Below are 23,540 nucleotides of genomic sequence, written 5' to 3' on the forward strand. Positions count from 1 at the left end.
CAGAATACGGCCATACGGAAACCGAAAACCGTATAACTCGCGTACACGCTACGTTTTAGGTACAACGGGTGTTTCTGGATACGGTAAGCGGGGGGGGGGGGAAGAAGGTAACGGTTTGCGGAATGGTACCGCGTGGTGTGTGCGCCGAGGTCGCACGTGCTCTTTTTGGGGGGAGGAGGAGGAGTGGGATGTCTGTGCGGGATGGGGGGGGAGGGAGTGAACGGTGTGAATGCGGTTGGGTGGATAAGGGGGGGAGGAGGGAAGGGTGATAATAATAATGATAATAATAAATGGATTTAGGGTATTCCGCGATTTGCGCTGGGAAAAAAGTATAAAAAAGGGAGGGAAATTTGGGGAAAATGAGGGGTTTCCCTTTTATGCTGGATGGCTTGGTTTCGGAAGGTAGAAAACAAAAAAAAAGAAGAGATGGAGGATGCATGGAAGGTTAGTATCAATTTCAAGTCGATAAGGGAAAAAAGAGGTACAAAATTCATTTCATTCATTCATATCCACTGAGCGCAACACCCCGGATTTCGATTCCCATTTCTTAATTCGTCCGTAACGGAACATTTCTCATAACTTCATAAAAAAAAAAGAGAGTTCGACTCATATCTTTATCCCAGCTCTAGTGCCACGTCATAACCTTATAAAACCACATGCCACATGGAACTGCAGTAGCGGAAAGTAAAAGCGAACGACAAAGCAGCCAAAAAAGGAAAATGAGGCATAGGGTACAAACACCCGAAAAAAGTGGAAAAATAAAGGAACAGAAAAAAAAGAGAGAGAGAGAGATCTAATAATACATGGAATGGTACAACAACCACGCCATCAAAGCCTCATACTCCAACCTCAATAGTCCCTCCTCCGATGCCTCCTCGTCTTAACCGGGGACCCGTTACCCTCGTCATCGCTGCTAAAATAGTCGTATTCGTCCTCGTACTCGTCATCGCGACCATAGTCGTATCCACGGTCAGGGCGGCGATCGCGCCTATTGTCGTCTCCGGAACGCTCACTACGCTCATCTCTTCGTCGCTCCTCCTCGCGATACTCTGCACCACGGGATTTAGAGCGGAAGCGGTCGATAATACTACGGCTTCTAGCGCGGAGACCAGTGCCTTTGTTGTTGTTGCGGTCCTCGCGGTCATGGGGCCGAGTGTGTGAGCGGGAGCGAGAACGGGATGCAGAACGGCGGTCGCTTCGGCTCCTGCTTATGCTGTCAGAAACTTCTTACAATGGGTCCAGGCAACGACGCATGTCTGTATTGATTTACGGATGTAGAAACTCACCTTGAGCGCGTGGCCAGTTGTCGGGCGCCGAGCGCACCTGCCGCTGCTCCTGCAAGCGTCGTCAGTCTACTTTTACCCATGGTCCTGCCTGCAATTCCGCCAGCCAACGCACCTCCCACTGACGCCGCAAGCCCTTTCTCGCGAAGGTCCATGCTGTCGAATCTACCACGCACTTTAGCCATGCGTGAATCTTCTCGACCATGGTCTTTGCTAGAATGGGAGCGACGGGAGTGGGAGTCGGCAGACCTGGCTCGACTCCTATGCCCATGTTCGCCACGGTGCCGGTGGCTACGGTAGGGGTCTACAGGAGGCGGGGCATATTGGATGACGTCTTCGCGAGCAACATGAGGAGCATAGGCTGGATACGGTGGGTTGGGCGTGGGGCTGTAGCCAGGTTGAGAGTTCGATCGTTGACGGCTGAATGGCGGTGGCGATGGTTGATATCCAGCGAACTCGGTATGGTGGTAGGGGTTCAAGGGTGAGTTTGAACCAACTGGTGGTGGAGGAATAGAAGCATCACTCATTGGTGCAGCATTATATGCACCGTTGGGAGTGTGTCGAGAGTGGCCTCGATGAGCATCTTGATGTATGTAGTCTGCATCAACGCCTCGGGTTGAGGAAGGTGCTGGCTTCGGGGGGTTAGTGAGTGGACGCTGAAGCAAAGCTGCAAGAGGCGGCTCATATGACGGGGTAAAGGAAGCAGAAAGTGGAGAAGGACGAGAAATATTGTCAAGGAAACGAGGTTTAGACAACAAGGGACTTGATGGCGTCGATGGTGTCCGGCTCTTCAACATCGGCCGACTCGTGTCCGCCGGTATCGAATGCTCGGGCATCGTCGCAAGCGTCGCACGTCGAAAAGATGAAAAGTTATTTACCTGGGGCGAGTATCCGTATGCAGGTGTTGCTGATTGCTGGCGTTCTTGGCCGGGACCATAGTGCTGGGGGTCATAGGGCTTGTACTCGGATGTTGGCGGAGGAGGAAAATAGGGCTGTCTTTGGTCGGGCTGGGCCATGATTTCTTGCGATTCGCTATGTGAGCCGTCAAGGTCACTGCTGTGCTTATGACGTCGGCCTCGACTTGAACTTCTGCTAGAACTTCTTCCAGCACTCCTTGCACGTCTTCGCTCTTGCTTTCTTTGCTCGTAACCACGGTCGTAATCGTATTCTTCTGCAGACTGATCTGCTGGGCTGAAATCTCTTCGTGAGCGGCGCGCGCTAGAGTGATCTTCGCTCCTGTATCGTTGTCTGGTCTCGTTTTTCTGACGGTCTTTGCGATCCTTTCCAGCGTTTTTCTCTTCTGGTGGAGTGAAGTAACCGCCTGGGATCTTGTGAAAAAACTTGTCGGGAATCTGCTCTGCACCGTAGCTAAGAGCCTTGAAGGCGAGAGCCGCCATCTTTCAAAGGGGCCACAGAATCCGGATGTCGGAATGTGACGTAGGTTTGACTTATGCGCCGCACTGTGATTGGAGCGCACTCAACTGGGCCGGGCAAAAAGACGGGGGAGCCTGGCTAGGAGGACGGGGTGCAGAAGGTCTGGGTATGAGAGTGGCGGATTAGAATGCAAGTGTTGTAGAGTGAGGAATATGCGTCAAGTTGGGAGCGATGGGCTAGTTAAGGTCGCTGTTGACAGTGTGGACGTTAGAAGAAGCAAGGTGACTGAGGTGCGTGCGTATGTGAGATGGTGTGCAATATGGCGAGTGGATCTTGATGGACAAGGGAGCAGGAGGCAATCAGCCAGGTATGTATATCTTCACCGGGCACCTGCGCTTAAACCCCACGATATACCCCGATTTGATACTTCAGGGCGAGCCAGTGCCAGGCGCGTTGGCGAGGTGGCTGCGATGACGTCGTTTGTAGTTCTGGTGGCTCGTGCGCTGTTGCTCTATTGGAGCCGCATCTCGAAGATCGCCTACACGCCTACGTACCATGGGAAATAGACCCTATACAAGCGAAACGGTAGCTCCCTGGATACCGCCATCATGGATGCTGCATGTTCTGAAGGATCCAAAACGTTCTATGACAACAGCCTCACAATCATCACCACGCAACTGCAAGAGGTTGTGTACGCACGCACACACACACACACACACAAGATACCATTGCGGTGTCCAAAACTCTCTTGGGCGCACTTGAATGCGGTATGGAATTGCCACAGAGTTGCCACAGTTTCTATTCTGCATCAAAAAATCCCCATTCTACTACTATTATGAGTACTATGGCCGGTGTAAGCGAAAAATCAAGGCTTGGTCTGGTCAGGGTACTACCCCATCTGCTTGCTAGCCACTGGGCCCTAGCAACTACTACCCATCCACACAGGGGTGTCCTCTTTTGTGGGACTACTTAGCCTATTGTAAAAATGGTAATGCGTTGGCAAGGCTCGCAGCTAGTCAGCCTTCGCGACCCCGGCCACTCGCATCTATGGAGCCAATGTGCGATGACGACATGTTCCATCTTCTGTGCTTCACCGCTTTCATCACACATCACGCGTGCACTCTGTGGCTTGCATAGCAGTCGAGCATTCAGTCGTCACCGTAGTACACATTGCGAAGCAGAGTGCCAGTAGAATCCATGTACTGTAAGCGTGGGTATCGCTGCCATCCAAATCATCCAAACGCCACCGCTCAAACAAAAGACTGCAACACAAAGGGCCTCCTTAGGCTCGGGCCACAGTCATACCTCGCCCATCGTCGATTCAAGGCTCACCAGGAGTGATAGCGACATGGTTGCGCACTTCGCCTGCGGGTCTGCCAGTGCTATCCAATACTTCAACCATGTCCTCGACCATTCCAAGGAACCTCTGCCTGTATTCATCGCTCGAAGTAGTGATGCTCATCGGACCATGATCCTTTCCGGGCTTCAGCGCGTTGAAGAGCTTGACCAGGCCTGTCAGCGTTTGGGCTTGAAGCGCATCTTTGGCCCAAAAGAAGTCAAGGATGACGGCCCTATAGACCCACTTGCCGTCGCGGGACACCAGACCACTACGCCATGAGGATCCACGTCCTGGAGGGGGCGGGATCTGGGTATTATCGGCAGTGCTAAGATTGGCTGGATAACGGACAAGGAATAGCGAATAGTCCACTGCGTTGTTTTCCTGCAGGATCTTCGAGTCTCGCGAGAGTTGCGCAATCAGCTCCTCCTTTTGATCAATCGTTACCCGCACCTTGTCGTTGAACTCGTCAATGAGACGCTCCTTTACACTCTCTGGCGCAAGTCTGCCGTTTGCTATGTCGCGCTCGGGGTAGAAGTAGTCGTTTGGCTTGAGGTCATACGTCTCCCATTGTTTCTGGTGGTGCTCGCTGCAAGTGGATTTCCCGTACATGATGTTCTCCATTATGATGTGATGACTCGGCGCCGTACCCAGTGTAGCGCCAACAGTCGCTGTGGGGCAGTAGAGGAGATCGGTTATGCGGACCAAGAGTGAGTCTTGGTTGAGCTCCATGTGCTCAACATAGGGATCGAGAAGACGGTTGCGGAAAAATGACTGTTCGAAATGCCGTGGCAACGACTTGACCAAGAACTTGGAGTTCGGTGTTGTGAAGAACGTCTACTATAAATTAGTGAAAAGGCTCATCAAGCATACAATAGCTGGGGCTCGCGTACCGATCCCGAATAGCCCAGGTCCCCAACTGCTACCAGGTCTTTCCGCTTACTGCTGCTAGGGCTGCGGAAACTCTCCGTGTACTCCTCCTCTTCTATCTCCCACGTTTCATTTCTCAGCTTCTTAAATAATGACGCGCGAAATCGTGCGAGAGTAAGGTTGAAGAGGGCGAAAAAAGAGTAAATGCGCGCCCACAGGCCCAGGCGTCCATTTTCGTCTTTCCTGGGAGAGTCGGACTTGAAGACTGCGCGTAGGATCGAAGTGCTAATGAGACGATCGCGGCGTCCCATGTTGAGCTACGTGCGATATGCTCAAGTAGGTGATTGTGTAGAGCTGTCAGTGTTGTAGACATGTGAAGCGTGTTGTAACCAAGGGCCGCTATGTCGTAGTGACGTCAACGCGCTAAAAAGTCGACGGCCTTGAGTAGCAAGTCTGTGCAACAGAACTTCACCAATAGTCTCTATACTAGTCTCTTGGTATCTCCGCAGAACACTTGGACACGTCTGCGTCTCAGAAGAAACCATATCGACATCTGGCTGGACTGGGCGATGCGGCTGATGAGTTCGTCTTCTACTGCAGCTAACATTTAGCTTCCAGGGCGGCCGCCACAGGGACGCCAGTGTTGTTTTGAGCCATGCTTTTTCGTGGATTTGAAGATGCAACGTCTTGACAGTTGGAAATCTATGGTATATTACTGGTGCCAATTCAATGAAGACAGGTTGGGTCAAGAGTCAAGATGATGATCATATATACTCTGGACGCATTATCAAGACAAAACACATCCCTGCCAGACTCTGCACTTGTTCTAGGGTGCAAAGACCTCTCAACAATATTCTTAGATACCTCAATATCCCCGCAATATCAAGTATTTGCTATTAAAAGTCCAGATAGCAGTGGGACGCATTAGTCGGCTGCAGTCATCAGATTAATATCCACTTGCAGTAACAATGTCTATTGGCTCTTTTAAGATCCATCTCCGCGGCAAACTGCGGAGAGAGCATTCGTCCCGGTAGATTACTATCTTGGCAACATCACGCGGTTGTGAACCTCAAACGAGGGGTCTATTTCTTACATCTTGCGAGTTCTGGACCGTGGTGTGACAATGGCTTGCAACCTCATAAGCCGTGTATGCAGAACATAGCCATTGGTCTGGAAGCGTCTGAAAAGGCGTCCTGCCAAGTGCATGTTTGTATGACCATGGCGATAGACCCTTGAAGGTATAGAACTTTCCTCTTCAACTTATCCCGGCGGTGAGGTTGACGGCTTGAGTCCCCACATGATTGTGCCTCTCGCATTCATCGTAAGAGTAATCAAAGGTCCCTCCTAGGCGTCCGGCCTGGCTATTGGTGGCTGTTATACTTTTGTTGACAAACTATCGAGTGGACGCCGTGTGCTACCGCTGCAGGGTCATTATGACTATGCTGACATGTTAACCTTATTCAGCATGTTACGACTAAACATACAAATTCCATATGTGCCTCAGTGTATAAAATGAGAATGAACAGTCAGCAATATACATTAAGCTTGCAGAGAACTTGGCATACGGGCTCACGAGCAATCTTTGTATTTTTTCCCCAAGTCTCAACCTCATTCTTGTATTTGCAACATACCCAAGTCACAACATGGCGGCGGCAGATGTCGAGCAACCACCTGTGGAGGAGGCTGCACCCGCACTACCAGACTACCTCACAAACCCCAATGCTGTCCTGGGAGACGAGGAGGTCAAGTGGCGATACGGGCGAGCACCAGATTACACCAAAACGCGAAAAGTATATGCCGAGAGTAAGTATCGCAATTTGGAGAAAGGACCAAGTTGTGTGATGTGGTTATATTTTTCGTGCTCATCTAATCGCACACGGCAGCAAAGCAAAAGACACACGAAGCCGGGTCTCTGCCCCAACTGGTCGAGAACCTAGTCAAGAACTGGGAAGTGGAAGCGTCGTTTAAACCAGATATTTCCGACTGGCGCACCATTGACCCTGCAAACTACTCGTTTGCCATTAACGGGGGCAAGGCCGAAGGAACAGAGGCTATGCTCGAAGTGGGCACGTACAATGCCATTATTGCGCCAAACGAGTACTACTCACCCGAATACTCGGACTTTGCGTCGTCGCACAAGACGTTCAAGCGCATGATGCCGACGTTTGCGTGGGAGGTGCTCGAAGTGTATAGTGGACCACCAACAGTCAGTTTCCGGTGGCGGCACTGGGGTATCATGAAGAACGACTATGTGGGATTCAACAACAAAGGAGAGAAAGTGACAGCCAAGGCGCACGGAGGGTCCATTGATATCCAGGGCGTGACTGTTGCGACGGTCAACGACAAGGTGCAGTTACGTGAGGTGAGGACGTGGTTTGACCCCATGGACATGTTTAGGCAGATTGCGCCGCACGGTGTAGTTGGCAAGGAGAACAAGCCGGACAATGTATCACCGGCGGATGCGCTGGATGAAGCGCAAGCTGGTGTCGAGGTACCTGAGGAGCAGGAGCTTCCTGATGCTACTGTACAGAGCAAAGAGGGGTTTGAGCGGACCACTGCCGAGATTGATAAGAAAAGGGCAGAGGAACAGAGAGCAGAAGATGTACCAGATGGTCATGTTGACGTTTCCGGTGCTCAAGGCGATGTGGGCGCGTGTCCATTCATGTCTGGGGCGACGCATTAAGCGAATTAGAGTGACGAAGCTCGTGATTATAACTCTGACTAGTTGGAGATTAGTAGGCATGTAGTATGACCGTTTAGCGTATGATACTTCTACGATCAAAAACTCCACTGTTTTGCGCATACTCTCTGTGCTAGGACAGAGCGTCTATATGAGTCAAGTGGCGAAGCAACTCGCTCTTTTGAAAACTGGGAAGCACCACGATGGGTTCCATGCCAAGGGAAGAACATGGCGGCTATGGCTTTTCTTTGGTTCTTGCCAGATTGCAGTACTCGCGTTTTTCACATAGTGTGTCCAATGCAATGGTATCTGCATAGGCATCCATCTCGCATTATCAGCAGCAAGCCGAGGAACGAGCAACCACGTGTGCATGCTGTGTGGAGACGGGCGGGCCAGCATTTCTTTACTCATCAATGACTGTACGGTGTAGACTTGGTCGGTGGCCGACTTGATTCGACTAATCAGGGGGGATATGGAAGTCCTTCCTAGTCTGGACAGAAGTCACGTTCGTGTTGGAATCATAAGTGGGGCATGCAAGAAATACAGACGCAGCTGACCAATGTGGAAGCGGCGATATTCAGGCTGCATGGGCAAGAATGAAGCTGAGGAGTCAGTTGGAGGAGCAGGCGGGCGGCGGGCTTGGGCGATGTGCAGTGGAGGGTGTGGTGGCGAGAGCATGGATGGACCCTCGATGGGTTCGTCGGGTGTGTAGTGCAAAAGGATGCCGTCTGGCGTGGCCTTGGGCAGATGCAGTGACGAAAAGGCGATACATTGTCAGTGTGTAGAGTAGATGGAGGAGGTGTAGAGTCCAAGCCATGCAGGCCGGGCGTTGCCTGTTGCTTGCCCAACTATGCTCTTGGCGCCGTATGTAGGGCTCGGGTCGTAGGCAGCAGTGAGTCATAGCCTCGTTTGCTCACCCCATCAGCATCGTCATGATCACCGCCACAGTCGCGGTATTTGGCCGCCTTGGGTTCCATACGGTCTCACTGTGTTGATGGCCCGTGGCGATGGCGATGATGGTGGTGGTGGTTGGTGGTTGGTTGTGTTGATAGTGCACATGCGGGAATGATTTTTTTCGCAGCCGTAGATCGAGGCCATGGCTGGGGGAGGGCGAGGTGGCGGGCTGCGCTGCACTACACTGGGCGACGCTGGGCCGGGCTGGGCTTCTGGCTGTGTTGCAGTTGCAACAAGCGGGGGTGGCTAGCGCATTTGCATCCGGCCTGGCTCCCTCGCTCGCTCGCACTCGCTCCGCCCACACCGGAACAAGTCGCGTTCCGGGCGAAGAGGGCAGTGTCGGAGGGGCAGGCCGGCAAGAATGGCACAGGAACGCTGGGCTGTGTGTGTGGGTGTGACTGTGGGTGTGCCTGTGCCTGCACCTGCACCTGTGTGCGTCATGGGGGGCGAGCAAGGCATTTGGCCGGCGGAGCAGCCAAATGAACATGGAACTGGAATTGCATCGTCGCATGATGAGATTACGAACGTCGCAGCAGCCATTGAGGCGTCGGCGGTACACAGAGGCCATGCACGGCACGTCCAAGGCACAGAGCTGCCTGTTTGCGGCCTAGCGCGCGTGCATCGGGCCAATGGCGGCGCAGCCACACAACCACAGCCGGTCCCCTCATCTCAACCCAGCTGAGGGCAAGCGACGAGGGTGTCACGTCAGAAACCGCCGTCCCGCGCTACTCTGGCACGGAGCGTTGGAGAGCAGACGCGTCCATGGTGGCAGCGAAAAGGGGACGCCGTGTGTCGCAGCAGCTGGGCCCCTTGGTCGTCGCCGCGTTCCAGTGTGAGTGTGCAGTTGGTCGCGTAGCCTAAGTACTACAAGTAGCGCAGCGACAGGGAGCCAGGGAGCCAGAGAGCCAGGGAGCCAGGTGGGCGGCAAACGGCAGACTGGAACCAGCAATAATAGCAGCAGCAATAGCAGCAATAGCAGCAGCAGCACAAGCACCGGCACCAGCTGCGCCAGCCATGGCGGCACTGGGCAGGCCTTGCCATGCGACTGCGGCCAGTCGATGGATGCGTGATGATGGGTGGGCGGAAGCGTCTCACGCCCCTTTGCGTTGGACTCCTGCACCCGCAGTGCATGCTCACTACTCTGCATGCGGACAAGAAGCTGCTTCAGCAGAGGCAGAGAACAACAACAAGACGTTCTGTTGTCGAGATGCACATGGACGACAGCAACCATCCACGGCCTGCATGGCCACGGGTGTGTGCCCAAGTGGCGGCGGGCTGCACCCATCGCACGTGGGAACAACAATGAGGCAAAGCAAAGAAAAAAAACCCTGCGCCAGAGCGATGAGTCTTTAGCCAGGTCGCCAGTCGCGCTGCTGTGTGGCAAACAGGCAACCTGGCCAAAGCGCCCGACCTGGCAATGACTGGACCGGGGGCGGCGCTGCGACGAGGGTACGGGGGTTCCTATTAGTATCGCCAGACTGCCGCCCAGCCCGTCCTCTCCCATCAAGACAGCAGAAATGGACTTCACGACTCCCTACAGCGCGCCCTGGGGCCTCAACTAGGTCTGCCTCCTCCACAGTGTCGTCTGTTCTCTGTCGCCATCGCCCTCTGCCGCCTAAATCCGCCTCCCGCCTTTGTCCAGGTAGCAGTCACCGCACGACCGCCCGTCGCCGCCACCACACTGCCGCCTACAGCCTACCATCCATAGACTCATCCTCACTCGTCCACTACTCACCCGCCCCCCAGACGAGAGAAAAAGGCCCAAGAGCCGCATTCTCTGACCCTCTCTTTCAACCTCATCTGTCCTGTACCTGCGTCGCGATACCGCTTCCCCGCCACCGTTGCTGTTCGCGCCTTCCCACCTTTACCGACTCTCCGACCGCCACTTCCTCACACGTCAGAACCTCCAGCTCCTCCCCCCCTCCTCCCACCAGTTTACATGTACACCACCATCCAATAGTAATACTCCACACACTCACCACACAACCAACCAACCACACACAATCTCTTCGACCTTCTCGTTCCCCACCATCCCACTGCCAGCGCGCGCCAAGTCGCTCCAGTTTGGTGTTACCGCTGCTCGGTAGCCACCATCCTCGAACACTTCACCCGCCGCGTTCCAGTACCACAATGTGCTATTCGGCCTACACTGCTTCAGTCACTCGTCGCTCAGAATTCACCATTACTTTCGGAAACAAGGCCTTCATCGGAGGCTTCGCTTGCTAGACTTTTTCCCCGCATCCCCTCAGGCTTTCAGCTCGTGCGACAGCGCCCACCCCGCTGTGCAATAGCTGCAACATCCGAGTGCTTCGCGGACAGTCTCCTACAACGGTCTTGTTTCGGTGATTCTGCAGTTGACAGTGACTGGAGTCTTCTTCTCTGGTAACGCATCTGGCAGCTTTTTTCGACCACTTGACACTGTTCGAATCTTCCTACCATTTGCGACCTCGTCAACCTCCCCTCGATCCTCTTACGTTACACGCTCCTCGAGCTCTCCAGACCGTAATCACACCACTTGTACAGTCACTCCACCCGTGACCACCGAGTGCTGAGCGATCCGGATCCAGATCTCAAGAACAACATACGTCAGAAGACACAGGGTCGCCCTCTTACGGTTTGTCCCATCGGTTAAGTCCTCGGTCACCCCACGACCACCTCATCACGCTCTTCGCAACCTCTTCAGGTCTACCTAACGGTCAGCACTCGAAGACGTAGTGACAAAGCATAGCCACACCTCTCCACTCCTTCCTTTATTGTCCTTTTCCTTTATCAGGTCACATTCCTGTCCAGACACACACACAAACACACACACACACAAACACACACACACACACAAACACACACACTTTCATAAACATGAGTCTCGATATCCCCCGTTCAAATTACGGCTTCTTGCCCGAAACACACCCATATGCCGCCCCCCTTTCTTCCTCGGCATCCTCTTCCACCTCATCAGTATTCTCAGACGCTGCATCACAGACATCCAGCGCAAGCTCCAGATCAACCCATTCCAATTGGGACTCTGAAGAATGGAGTCGCAGCCAGGCCGCACAGACATCTACTGTTGACTCCACCAACCTGTCTGCCTTTCAACAACTAAGCAGAGTAAGCACTTTCCCTCAGTATCAACATGCAGTATGCAGGGACTCTATGCCAGAGAGGCTCCCTTCTCTGCGCGCAGAGTTCCTGGCCCCACCGGAGCAGCGACAGAATCCACGTCGATCGTCGGCGAACGTCAACCAAAGACCTCCGCCCCAGCTCGTCCGGCAATCCGATCGTAAGGTTAACTTCGTCGATTGCCTCGTCGGTTAGTACCCACTTTATCCATGGCCCAAAGACCACTCCGCTGATTTTTTTCCTCCTTCAAGATTCCGCTACTCAAATGGTTGAGGTCATCTGGCAGCTGTCTGAGCCCAAGAGCCGCTGTGAGAATGCTTCTGGACGCGGAGTACTTCCTCTTCGCATGTTTATCCAGGAGACTCTCCGCCGATCACGCACTAGCTACTCTACGCTCCAGGTTGCTCTGTACTACTTGATTCTCATCAAGCCCCACTTGCCCAAGCATGACTTCACAATGTCACAGCCTGAAGATGCTTCTCTTCGCGCCCTCCAGTGTGGTCGTCGCATGTTCCTTGCTGCGCTCATCCTTGCGTCAAAGTACCTGCAAGACCGCAACTACTCGGCTCGCGCGTGGAGCAAGATCTCGGGCCTCAAGGTTTGTGAGATCAACACCAACGAGATGGCTTTCCTCGAGGCTGTCAACTGGAAACTCCACATTGTGGATTCAATCTGGGAGAAGTGGCAAGAGGTCGTTTTGCGATATACTCCTACCCTTCCCCCTCCTTCACCCGGAGCTTCGATTCCTAACCACTGGAAAGACGTCATTCCCATGTTGACACCTGAGCTGGAAATCATTGAGGTGGTCCCCAAGGCTTCCAACGCTCCTGTCCGCCCGCCATTAAGGACACAGCTGAACGCATCGCCCTACCGCCAGCCATCTCTTGACGGATGTGGATCGCAAGAAAGTACGCCAACTCCGTCTCTCTACCAAGTGCCTCGCTTCTTGGAGCCAAAGCCAGACCTTGTTCGCACACCATCCCTGCCGTCCATGGCTCGCTTGGGTCCCTTGCCCACGCCTTCACTGACACCGCAGCCAATTGCCAACAACACCCCTGTCGCGGGTGCCATGTCTTTTGGACTGCGGCGTACGTCAATGTGCACTGCAATGCAACAAGCGCAGTGCTCGTCATTGGCGCGCTCTTGCGTGGATCAGTTCAACCCCAGCATCAAGAACGGTCTGGAAGCCTACCACTTCCCGAGCCGACGACCTTCCCTGGCTGCTTCCAACGGTTCCCTATCATCATCTCCAGAGTCTATGATCTCGGATAACTCACGCTCCTCACGTGCCTCGTCAATCTCGTCAGTTTCATCCGCCGGCTGGGCGCCAAACCAAAGTCAAGCCAATTTGGCCCGACTGGCGACCTGCCGCAGCGCAAAACTGCCGTACCCGACATTGTCCAAGTGCAAGGAGCAATACGAGTATGCCCCGAGCGAGGCCTTGTCCTCTCCCGATCTGGATAGCTTCCACATTGATGATTCGGATTCTTCGCCTGCTAAGGTCGCGAGTCCTGCCGTCGTCGCTCCTGCCAGTCGTAAGCGCGGAAGGTCATCTGTTGATCTCCAGCAAAACGTGCGACACCTTCTCCACACCACCCGCTCGGCATTTGATCTTCGCCACAAGACTGTCCTTCCTGACCGATCGGTTGCACAGTCATTCGCCTTTACCTCGCGCAGTGAACCAAAGGGGCTGCAGTCCCCTAAGAATACCGCGCCGGGTTGCTCGCGTCTCCCGGTCCAGAAGGACTTTGGCAAGAAAAGATCATGCTGTAGCACAGAGGCCGCGCAGGCATATCGCCCACAAGGCCCTGGCATGTGGGCTGGCATCCTATGAATATGACGTATCGTCTACGAATACTGAAAAGCCAAAAAAAGAAGGCTTAACGAAGAAAGGGCAAGGAAATATCATCCCCTTATTGATTTACCCTTACCCTCCATATCCACATCCACACAGTCTCTCTACACGCCCGTGTATATTTTCTTAAACCACGTCTAAACCACTCGACAGTGTACGTTTTCCTAGTTTTGGGACGGCACAAAAGGGTGTACAATACATGTTTGATTTTGCAGCTATTTAGCTCTCTAGTATACCTAATAGGTTTACTTGTTGGCGTTTTCTTTTTTTTTCATCATCTCTTTTGTTACATGTTATCAAATCTTGGCGTTAACAATTATCACTGGGAAAGCTTGCTCGGTTGAGCAACAGGTGGGAAATATCCTCGATTTGCAGCAAAGGGTGCATTTAGCATGGTCAAATGGATTGCAGGCAGGAAAGGAGTTTCAAAGTTGGCTCGTACGCCACAATACCCTTGGTGCAGTGTACGTTTACGCTACGGCGGTTTGATGACGTGCAGCGCTACATCTAGTGAGTAGATAGTGGTAGTTGAATCAGATGCTGATGATGCTTATTTTCTGTTGTTACTGTCTTTTTCCTGTGATGTTTTTCCACCTGACTTATCTACAATCCCACTAACACCCATTCATCATCTCACACCCTCCTCGTATCATTAACATGTCTCCCCCCTCCTTGTCCCTGCCCATCCTGTTCCCTCCCCATCTCCCTAGCAATCGTAACACTCTCCCTCACCGCCCTCCCCACCACACCCCTCACCCCCATCTCCTCCAACACCATGATCCCCCCAATCGTACACCCCTCAGGACTCGTCCCCATATCCCTCACCTCGCCCGTCTTCCATCCCCGCAAAAACATCTCTGCACTCCCAGCCATACTCCTATACACCTGCTCCTGCGCCATTGCCCGCGGTAGTCCTACGGCAACCGCTGCGTCCACCATTGCATCCACGATTACGGCCCAAAAGGCGGGTGTGGAGCCGCTGACGGCTGTTGTGGCGGCCATGTGGGATTCGGCGATGAGCGTTGTGGTTCCTATGCTGGAGAAGAGGGTAGTGGCTGTTTCGAGATGGTGAGTTGGGAAGGGGGGAGTGCTGGGAAGGGGGAGTTGGATGGCGGTGTGGGAGTGCGAGATTTGGGCGTGGATTGTGGGGAGGGCGCGGAGGATGTGGAGGGTTGGGTTGGTTTCGGTGGTGGGGAGAGGGGAGGACGAGGGGGAAGGGGGTAAGAGGGTGGAGAGGCGTGTGGTGGAGAGACCGGCTATTACGCTTATTACTAATTTCCCGTCTTCGTTTTTGGGCGTTTTGTCGGGAGAATGGAGGTGGAAAGATGAGGCTATCTCCGGGTTGTTGAGGAGAGAAGTTACTTGGGAGGGGTCGACGGCGAGGAGGATTATGCTTGAGTGTTGGATTGCGTGGGCGATGGAGGGGGTGGAGCGGGCTATGGAGAGTTTTTCTGAAGTGATGTGCTGGGCGAAGAGAGTGCTGAGGCGGGATTCGGAGCTGGCAGAGGAAATGCAGGCTGTATAGTGGGTGAATTGGGTGGCATTGGGCGAGTTGAGGAGGCCTGAGAGGATGGGGGTGCCGAGGTTGCCTGAAGATGGTTGGTATGCTGATTTGAGGGGGATGGGAGTTAAAGGTGTTTACCGCAGCCTAGGACGCAGAGCCTGTTCTGGGCCATAATAACATTTGTTGTCGTGAGAGTCGGGTCTTGGAGATTGGTGGGTGGGTGGGGGTGTATGTTGCTGTGCTTCGCTGACCTAGAGTAACTTGATCTTTTCAGCAAGGGACGTATTGGTAATTTTAAACTCGTTCCTGCTAAGTTTGTGTTTGCTACGAACGAACCACCACTGCTTGCCCTTTTATGTTGATGTTGCAGCTAGCGCTATCTCAGAAGCGAATACATTTTCCTAATTCGATCAAATAGTGAGGGGTGAGCTAGCCACCACAGAAATTTCGAATCACGCCCTTGTACTTTGCGTGAGCGTTTTGTTCCACCTCATGTCCCACCAAATGATAATAATTTCAAAAACTAAAACCTAGAGATAACCTGTTGATGCATGCACACTGATCTTCTTCCAGACTATCTTCCAACTGCGAATGATTGGAGACCATTTGGCATAATACGTGAAATTAGAACACCATATCTACACTCTATCTCTAAATTACACCCACATAAATCTCCTCCTAGCCTCCTTCCTCAGCGCTGCAAATTCATCCTTCGTTCTAAGCACCGCATCGCGATTCTCCACCGCCCGCCGAAGCAAATATCCCACACACTCGCCTATGCTACCCCATGTCGTACATTTGAACACCTCCGGCGACACCCCACCCTTGTCCTTTTCCGCAAGCAGCGAGAAACTGACTTCGTCCGACATACCGTGTAGCTGGCCATACGCAACCGGCACAGTGGGCAGCCCAGCTTCCAGCCGCTGGCGATGCAGTGCACTAGCCGCCATTACGGATTCGCGGTTGTGCGATGCGAGGAGCAGGTTCACCGATGGAAAGGGGCGATCTTTCCCTCCAAAGGGACCGAGCCGCTGGCGGAGAGCGCCTTGTGCTATAGTGTTGTACGCGTTATCAGTATCTTCCTTCGTATCGTGGATCAAGGCGCGATTATCAGAGAGAATGTATGCGCCACGCACGAGCTTCAGGCCCAGGGTAAATCCGTCTTTCTCAGCTTCGGCCATGTGTTGCTGAACTACGGCGGATGTTTCTTTGAGATAGGCTTGGTATGTGTTGTATATGACTGCTTTGCCTTCGCGGTTAAATTTCCGCATTAGCTCCAAGGTGGTGCGGGCGATGCCGTGCTGCCAGTGCTGAGACTCGGCATCGATTATGATTTGGATGCCGCGTTCCTTGCATTTTGTAGCGAGTTCTTCAAGGGCCGAGAGCATTTGCTGGGGTGGAAGGTTGCCTTGACTGAATGCTGCGGAGACGGCTGGGCCACCGCCTGTTGTTCTACTCAGACATTAGTCTTGCTTTTCTTTTTGTGTATATTCAAAGAGCAAATCACTGACTTTAACGCCAGAATATCGCCCTTGGAAATCAAATCTAACGTCTGCAGCGTTCCTTGTCTCCACGATTCAATATCCGCATCATGCACCACAACCTTTTCATCAACACCTTTCTCCAAACCATGATCCTTGGCAGAGCCTGCTTTGTGATCAAACACCATTTCCTTTGCATACGTCAAGATAACACCCTTGAAACCTAGATTCTTGAGCTGCTTGACACAAGCTTGCGTCTCTTTCTCTGTTTCTCCGGCACAAAACTGATTATACAATGTCCTCTTCAAAATCGCCTTTAGAATCGGATTCCGATCCACATTGAACAGGAAGCTCCGATTTGGTTTCGACAAGAAGGATAAGAGGTTCAGTGATGGTACCAGCAGGAATTTGTTAGATGATATGGTCGCAACGAATAGAGAGCGGAGTAACATGTGTGTCGGCATCACCGAAAGCGGGTACTGCACCCGTTGCTGAGCCGGTGCATGTCTCGCCGTCTCTCTTGTCCGTGGAAGCGTAGTCGTGGAGCTGAGCCGAATCCCAGGTCTCCCAAAGCCATGAGTGAGGCTCCGCCTGCCGTATACATGTTGTAGTCCTTTTCCGCTGAGTCGCGGTCGAAACATGGTTGCCCCTATGCAAGCAAGGTATTATAAGATCTACTTACTGCTACTCGGAAAAATAGTATTGTAAGAATAGAGAAGCAATGGATCAAGTACGCCTCCAAAATATGTGCCTCATTCTCCAACCAAGTACCCTTATCTCCAACCCGCCGTCTATCACGCACATCATGACCCCGCTCCCACATCCGGGACGTGGGGTGTGTACTAGAGCGTGGCAGGTAGAAGAACCGTACTAGCGCGGAACACCAGCCGATTGGTATGAAGACTCCCATACTCGGGCGAGCCTAATACTAACACGTGTATATGCGCTTATACGAATGCTACAGAATGAGGCGATAAGGTAATGTAAACCCGAAGGATTTGCGTCTCGATGCTTGAATGGTACCGCCGAAAGCGGGGTTGGATGAGCAGCGGCTTGGGTCGGGTTATCATGGTTAGACCCCGCTATGCTGACGAAATGTAGAGTTTGGATCTTGGAGCTTGACGTCTCCAAACTACACTAGTGTGCCACGTACAAGATGCTGGTTTCTGAAGATGATAGTGATGTCTTCTTCGTTTCTGATTGTTTGTGTACGTATATTCGAGCGCATTACCATAGTTGACTACTTCTTCTTTTGTCATGCAGATACTCGAGCATGATATAACGCGATAATTGACGCCACAGTATCTCATCATTTCAATTTACATACAGGGAACAAGTGTTATCTATTTATTGAAATATCCTAGAGCCTAGTGCTCACAATAAGAAAATCTTGAAAGGTAGAGACCTTTTGGAGTAGTGTGCCTTTGTATTCGAGAAAATGGCGTAACGGCTCGAAGATTGGAAGATTTGTTTTCAGAGCGAATTTTTTCATATAGAGACTATTGTAAAGCTGTATCATCGTACTGTATCTAGTTGGTAAATGTGATGAAAAAGTGGACTGAATAAAGTCTTCCCTACGCAAATTTAGCGACATATCATGATAATTCCAAGTGATCATCTATATAGGAAGAAATCTAATATAAAAAGCAGTGAGAACCTCCAATCTTAACATTCGTAGCTATACTAAAATATTAGGAATATTCCTCTTCCGTCAGCACTATATCAAGTGGCAGCATCTACAATCATTGCCAGATCAGATCAGCCAGCGGTGGATAGGTAAAGCAAGCAGAGGGTGGGCAAGGTAATATACATCAATAGCTGCAATCCTATTTAGTGTCGCCCACAGGCTGTAATCAGGGATATATATCCTGAATCTAACCTCGCATTCCATATTCCCATTCTTTGTTTTTCTTTACTCTTTTTTTGCAAGTCGTTTTCAGCAATGTCATGCACAAAAGGTGTCTTGGCAGCGTGGGAAGAAAAAAACGGCATCACGTGACAGCGACTCTTCTAACGTGCTTCATTGGCTTGGGCTCAAGTTGCTATACTAGTATCTGGCATAGGGTTTTTTTTTTAAAAAAAAAAAGGTTGCCTACTTGCTACGCTCGAGAAAAGCGACCAGTGCACGGGCGAGAAAACGTCAATGTCTGATAAAAAGAGGTACTGAAGAATCTTCATGTCCTACTGGGATGCCCAGATGGTCATCCCTACTACCTGAGATGGTACCGCAGGCAGTGGCATTGCTCTGAACAAAAAAAAACGATAACATCAAATAAATTCCCAATTTGTCCGTTAGTGGCGGGGGAATAGTGGCATCCCCCCAGTTTAGTGCGTAAGTTCACCCGCGAGCCCATTCGGAGATGCAACCGCGACTTCATCTACTGTCTTCTTGCTCTGATCAGATGGCTGCGTCCTCGCGGTTCCGTTCGCCATTCCACCCGCAAGCCCACCCACCGTATTCGTGACACCGTCAAATGACTGCAGTCCCCTATTTTCGTGCGCCAATCCATCCGAGAGCCCGTTCGGAGATGCAACCCCGACTTCAGTCACCATGTCCTTGCCCGGTTGTTCCTTTGAGGTGGGGGGTTGTTCAGCCATCTTGCAAAGGGCAATGTTGTTGTTGTTGTTACTGTCAAGCAACGTGATTGAAAAGATTGTTTTTTCAGGAAAGAAGCAAAATCAAGATCAAAAGGTGTGACTGAGGTGGAAGCAAGACCGAGTTCGTGAGGAGGATTGACTTTATAATAAAAGTGAAAGATCAGACATGGCGGTGAGCTCACAGGTGGTTTGACAGGTGGTAAGCATCATGGCGTAGAAGTTCTCGATCTCGGAAAGCTTGTATGTGTGCTTTGTGCAGTTGACCGATCGGGTCTCTGACGAAGACAACATGTAACTCTCTTATCTTACCATCTCGAGGTATCCGGCCTTTGAATTTCTTTTCTCTTCAAATCGGATATGATTATGCATACCTACACTATAGCATGAGGATGCAAGCGACTGATTACTAGCCTGATAGGGGAAATGCGTCCAGCTCTTCTCTTTGCCTTGATAGCCATCTGATGCTGCGTTCCTTGCTTTCTTTTTCTTGGGAGCTGAAACTTGCAGCGTTTATTTATTTTCCCTCTGACTTGGGTAAAGCATTGTGTAGCACTCGCTTAGCCATAACCTGCAAAGTGAATCTTTTTTGTCTTGCGAACGCGTACACAAACTGGGCATTGTGTTGGGGTGGATGATACTAACTGTTACTCTACATCTAGCATGGCTGTCTCCATATCAGCGAAAAGAAAGGGTCAACGCGCCCATAACTAATAGTATCGCTTTCTAGGTGGCACACTGGCTACCTCGTCCTCATCCAAAGTTTTCATGACCACTTCTCTCGTGCCAAACTCGACCTCCTCGCCTATGCCACGCTGCCAAGTAAGACTATGTTTCATCCACTTTTCATCGTTTCTTTCCTTATAATCCTCTCGTGCATGCGCCCCCCGGCTCTCCGTCCGCTTCAACGCTGCTGTACTTGTCTGAGAGGCGTTGGTGAGTAGGTTGCGCAGCTCTAGTGTCTCAATGAGGTCGGAGTTCCAAATGAGGGATTTGTCTGTTACACAAAGGTCTGTGGCGAATTGGTTCTCCAAGGAGTGGAGCTGAGCGTGGCCCTCAGCAAGAGTGCCGTGGGTGCGGAAGACGGCTGTGGTGGACTGCATGGTTGATTGCATCTTGCTTCTCAGGGCGGACGTGGGGGTCGACCCATTGGAATGGGTGAGGAAGGAAGTTAATTCGTGGATGGCATCGAGGCCAATGGTTTCCGGGGTTGGTTCGTGCGGTGCTGCGGGGGAGTGGTGTGACGAGATGTGGAGTGCAGCTGCTCGGCCCTGTATGGATACATTAGTAGAAAGTACGGTGAATATGGATATTCCGTCTCCGGGGTGCACGCACAAAAACAACAATGTCAAGCAGAGAGTTGGCACCCAATCGGTTTGCACCGTGGACACTGACGCAAGCTGCTTCACCTGCTGCATACAGGCCATCCACAATACGTTGTTTCCCACTCTGGCGATCTACATCCAAAACCTGGCCGTGGTAGTTTGTTGGTATCCCACCCATACAGTAGTGAACTGTTGGCAGCACCGGGATGCATTGCCTAGTTACATCTATGCCAGCAAATATTGCCGCTGTTTCTGCTATGCCTGGCAAGCGCTCCTCAATAATGTATTTTGGAAGGTGCATGAGCTGTAACTCAATGTAGTCCTTTTTGGGTCCACACCCACGGCCTTTGAGAATTTCCAGATTCATACTTCGGCTCACCACATCGCGGGATGCGAGGTTTCTTGAGACGGGAGCATAGTTTTGCATGAATGCCTCGCCTTCAGAGTTGAGGAGGTAGCCGCCTTCACCACGGGCACCTTCTGTGATTAGTACCTAGAAACGATTTCAGTATTTTGAATTAGTGACTTCAAATCGAGCATACATACGCCTGCACCATAGATACCAGTCGGGTGGAATTGGACAAATTCCATGTCTTGAAGTGGTAGGCCAGCTCTGGCAGCCATGGCGCTACCATCTCCGGTGCTTGTGTGAGCGCTCGTGGCGCTGAAGTATGCTCGCCCGTAGCCTTGAATTGCCGTCAGTATGTACACACGAAGGAAGAAAAGGAATGGGTAAACTAGGTGAAAGTATACCTCCAGTAGCTAACACTGTATTCTTAGCAAACATCCTATGACACGTCCCATCCTCCATATTCATCGCCGTAATCCCCACGCATTTCCCCTCCACCATCATCAAATCCAGCGCAAACCACTCAATAAAAAACTGCACACCGTGTTTCAGACTCTGTCCATACAGCGTATGAAGCATAGCATGTCCCGTGCGGTCCGCCACACACGCCGTCCGATACGCCTGCCCACCTTTTCCATAGTTGAGGGTCTGACCACCCAAGGGCCGTTGATAAATAGTACCTTGCTCTGTGCGGCTAAAGGGCATACCGTAGTTTTCCAATTCGACGACTGCAGGCACGGCTTCGCGCGTCATGTAGTGTATGGCGTCTTGGTCGCCGAGCCAGTCGGAGCCTTTGACGGTGTCAAACATGTGCCATCGCCAGTCGTCCCTGTGCATGTTTGCGAGGGCAGCGTTGATGCCACCTTGGGCGGCGACGGTGTGGGAGCGGGTGGGGAATAGCTTGGATACACATGCTGTTTTGAGGCCAGCTTCTGTGAGGCCTAGGGCGGCGCGGAGACCTGCTCCTCCTGCTCCGACGACGATTGCACTTTGGAGTTGTTAGTGGTGGCCAGGACGACACTGGTAGCAAAGAGGGCGTCGTTACTCGTAATGATGGTCAATAACTGTTATATTCTTGATACTTGGGCCCTTGACTGAAGCGAGACATCTTCGTTGTGTGGGGTAGAGATGTTTTGAAAGGGGAAGATTGGAGCAGGAGCGCCAGGAAGTTCGCACAACTGTCCGCATCATGAGAGGATATCCAGGGAAATGGTGGGTTGCATGAATTCCGGGAGTTGTATATCATGTCGACCTACCCCTCTGGGCGGCAAGCTGATCCTCGGCTGCATAAGATTCGGGTGGCTGGACTAACTGTGAAACAGTTCATTGGGAATCCTTCTCGCACAAATCTGAGAGCAAGAAAGTAAGAATCGATTGATACCATAACGCGTGAAGATGTTTGAGTTTATCTTTGTGTCCAACAACTAACCTGTAGGCGGTGAAACTTCAGATGGTGATGGGTGGGGTGTTAGAAAGGTGGGATGAAAGCAAGCATTGCATGACTCGCGCGATTACCAGTGGGTATAGCCGGCAGCCAATCGGGAATAGGGTAATTGAAATGCCGCAGGAACGCTGGGCGATTCTTAGTCGGCTATTTGCGATAATTTGTATGCTAGCAAATTTGTGGATTCTTTTCTAGACGCACATTTACATTCGCTAGATCCTATGCAATTACGAGGAGCGTGCTGATTTAATTGGTGGGTAAGATGTAATGTTGGGAAATGTGATATTCAACCTAGGGTTTGTGATGTTGCTAACGGTGCAAAAGTTGAATAGTGCACGCTATAGTAAGAGTAGGGAATAGATTCACAACATGGGTATTAAGAAAAAAAATAAAAAAAATAAAGAAGGTGCCCTTTTCCATACACTGCGTAGTCGCAACCTATGGCACTCTGAGCTTCAAACTGCCAAACGCCCAAGACCATGCGCCGTTTGCAGCAGCTATTCATTAAACCGTTCAATCGTGTACAATCGTGATGGAGTCGCGTAGTTTTGCGCCCATAGCCCTGGAACTCGTGCCTGATAACGCCTGTGAAACCGACTTTTGCTAACCCCCATCACCGTTGCATGTACATACCGGTGGTGGCCATGACATGTCCGTAGCGTTCATTGGCATGCCAGAGGTACTTGAGAAAAACAATGGCCTTTAGGTAGGCCTTCATGATGCGCCTTCTTCGGGCTCGATCGGCCTCGAGAATCCTGCGGAGGGCCTTTGAAACCGCAAGCGAGGAAGCCACTCTGCGAGAAGGGGCCTGGATAATGGCAGGCCATGAAGTAGCGCGGGTAAGAGCGGGCGGGCTCGCGATTGAGGCCTCTGGCAAGAAAGCGTCAGGGGTCTCTGGGACGTCATTGAGCGAGGCTGGGCGGTGGCGAGCGTCCAGGGGGTCGTACTCAAAGACTTCTGGAATGCTGCCCAAGGTGGGAGCAAAAGTCGAGGAGCGCGGCGAGTCTGCATGGGGGGACATTTGGGTGGGTTTAGTTTGGAGGGCGGATTGCTTCCCTCTGCGTGGTGGTGGTTGTGGGCGCGAGGCTTTCTTTTGGGGGGTGCGCGGCAAGAGAGGGATGGAGGCAGGCGTGGTGGACCAGAAAGGGAGGGCGAGTCGCTTAGAGATGGTTTGTTTTGCTGGGCCGCGAGGCAGCAGAGAGTCGCATGGCGGGGCGGAGAAGAGAAGCATGACGAGTAGGTGTCACCAGCGGGCAGTTGTGAATGCCGAGCTGAGGTCAAGTTGGGTCAGACTAGGGGGGGGGAGGGGGGGAAGAGTGAATTAGTCGAAAATAAAGCAAAGCAAAACAGCAAAGGGGGCCTGGGTAGCATTT

General features: G+C 51.9%; 10 protein-coding genes across 10 annotated transcripts; 4 read left to right on the forward strand and 6 right to left on the reverse strand.

The window, feature by feature from the left end:
* Positions 1-849: 849 nt before the first annotated feature.
* COCMIDRAFT_28191 (uncharacterized protein) lies at positions 850-2,680 on the reverse strand (the record flags this gene model as incomplete). The annotated part of the gene is made up of 3 exons (XM_007691965.1): positions 850-1,204; positions 1,287-1,335; positions 1,399-2,680. The coding sequence occupies 3 exons, from the start codon at positions 2,678-2,680 to the stop codon at positions 850-852; spliced, it is 1,686 nt and encodes a 561-aa protein (XP_007690155.1).
* A 589-nt stretch (positions 2,681-3,269) lies between these two features.
* Positions 3,270-3,419, forward strand: COCMIDRAFT_101171 (uncharacterized protein; the record flags this gene model as incomplete). Its single annotated transcript, XM_007691978.1, has 1 exon — positions 3,270-3,419. The coding sequence occupies one exon, from the start codon at positions 3,270-3,272 to the stop codon at positions 3,417-3,419; it is 150 nt and encodes a 49-aa protein (XP_007690168.1).
* Positions 3,420-3,978: 559 nt separating this feature from the next.
* Positions 3,979-5,174, reverse strand: COCMIDRAFT_38718 (uncharacterized protein; the record flags this gene model as incomplete). Its single annotated transcript, XM_007691972.1, has 2 exons — positions 3,979-4,830; positions 4,887-5,174. The coding sequence occupies 2 exons, from the start codon at positions 5,172-5,174 to the stop codon at positions 3,979-3,981; spliced, it is 1,140 nt and encodes a 379-aa protein (XP_007690162.1).
* Positions 5,175-6,506: 1,332 nt separating this feature from the next.
* COCMIDRAFT_28193 (uncharacterized protein) lies at positions 6,507-7,546 on the forward strand (the record flags this gene model as incomplete). Its single annotated transcript, XM_007691966.1, has 2 exons — positions 6,507-6,666; positions 6,747-7,546. The coding sequence occupies 2 exons, from the start codon at positions 6,507-6,509 to the stop codon at positions 7,544-7,546; spliced, it is 960 nt and encodes a 319-aa protein (XP_007690156.1).
* A 991-nt stretch (positions 7,547-8,537) lies between these two features.
* COCMIDRAFT_28194 (uncharacterized protein) lies at positions 8,538-9,567 on the forward strand (the record flags this gene model as incomplete). Its single annotated transcript, XM_007691967.1, has 4 exons — positions 8,538-8,578; positions 8,625-8,879; positions 9,109-9,329; positions 9,377-9,567. The coding sequence occupies 4 exons, from the start codon at positions 8,538-8,540 to the stop codon at positions 9,565-9,567; spliced, it is 708 nt and encodes a 235-aa protein (XP_007690157.1).
* A 1,786-nt stretch (positions 9,568-11,353) lies between these two features.
* On the forward strand, positions 11,354-13,448 carry COCMIDRAFT_101157 (uncharacterized protein; the record flags this gene model as incomplete). The annotated part of the gene is made up of 2 exons (XM_007691979.1): positions 11,354-11,804; positions 11,866-13,448. The coding sequence occupies 2 exons, from the start codon at positions 11,354-11,356 to the stop codon at positions 13,446-13,448; spliced, it is 2,034 nt and encodes a 677-aa protein (XP_007690169.1).
* A 654-nt stretch (positions 13,449-14,102) lies between these two features.
* COCMIDRAFT_28196 (uncharacterized protein) lies at positions 14,103-15,145 on the reverse strand (the record flags this gene model as incomplete). Its single annotated transcript, XM_007691968.1, has 2 exons — positions 14,103-15,058; positions 15,112-15,145. The coding sequence occupies 2 exons, from the start codon at positions 15,143-15,145 to the stop codon at positions 14,103-14,105; spliced, it is 990 nt and encodes a 329-aa protein (XP_007690158.1).
* Positions 15,146-15,629: 484 nt separating this feature from the next.
* Positions 15,630-17,095, reverse strand: COCMIDRAFT_101185 (uncharacterized protein; the record flags this gene model as incomplete). Its single annotated transcript, XM_007691980.1, has 2 exons — positions 15,630-16,425; positions 16,485-17,095. 2 exons carry the CDS (start codon positions 17,093-17,095, stop codon positions 15,630-15,632), a joined length of 1,407 nt encoding a protein of 468 aa, XP_007690170.1.
* A 2,664-nt stretch (positions 17,096-19,759) lies between these two features.
* COCMIDRAFT_28198 (uncharacterized protein) lies at positions 19,760-22,107 on the reverse strand (the record flags this gene model as incomplete). Its single annotated transcript, XM_007691969.1, has 5 exons — positions 19,760-20,320; positions 20,385-20,867; positions 20,921-21,060; positions 21,128-21,711; positions 21,980-22,107. The coding sequence occupies 5 exons, from the start codon at positions 22,105-22,107 to the stop codon at positions 19,760-19,762; spliced, it is 1,896 nt and encodes a 631-aa protein (XP_007690159.1).
* Positions 22,108-22,780: 673 nt separating this feature from the next.
* COCMIDRAFT_101189 (uncharacterized protein) lies at positions 22,781-23,398 on the reverse strand (the record flags this gene model as incomplete). Its single annotated transcript, XM_007691981.1, has 1 exon — positions 22,781-23,398. The coding sequence occupies one exon, from the start codon at positions 23,396-23,398 to the stop codon at positions 22,781-22,783; it is 618 nt and encodes a 205-aa protein (XP_007690171.1).
* Positions 23,399-23,540: the final 142 nt, after the last annotated feature.

Source organism: Bipolaris oryzae (assembly GCF_000523455.1).
Source record: "Bipolaris oryzae ATCC 44560 unplaced genomic scaffold scaffold_115, whole genome shotgun sequence".
NCBI lineage: Eukaryota > Fungi > Ascomycota > Dothideomycetes > Pleosporales > Pleosporaceae > Bipolaris > Bipolaris oryzae.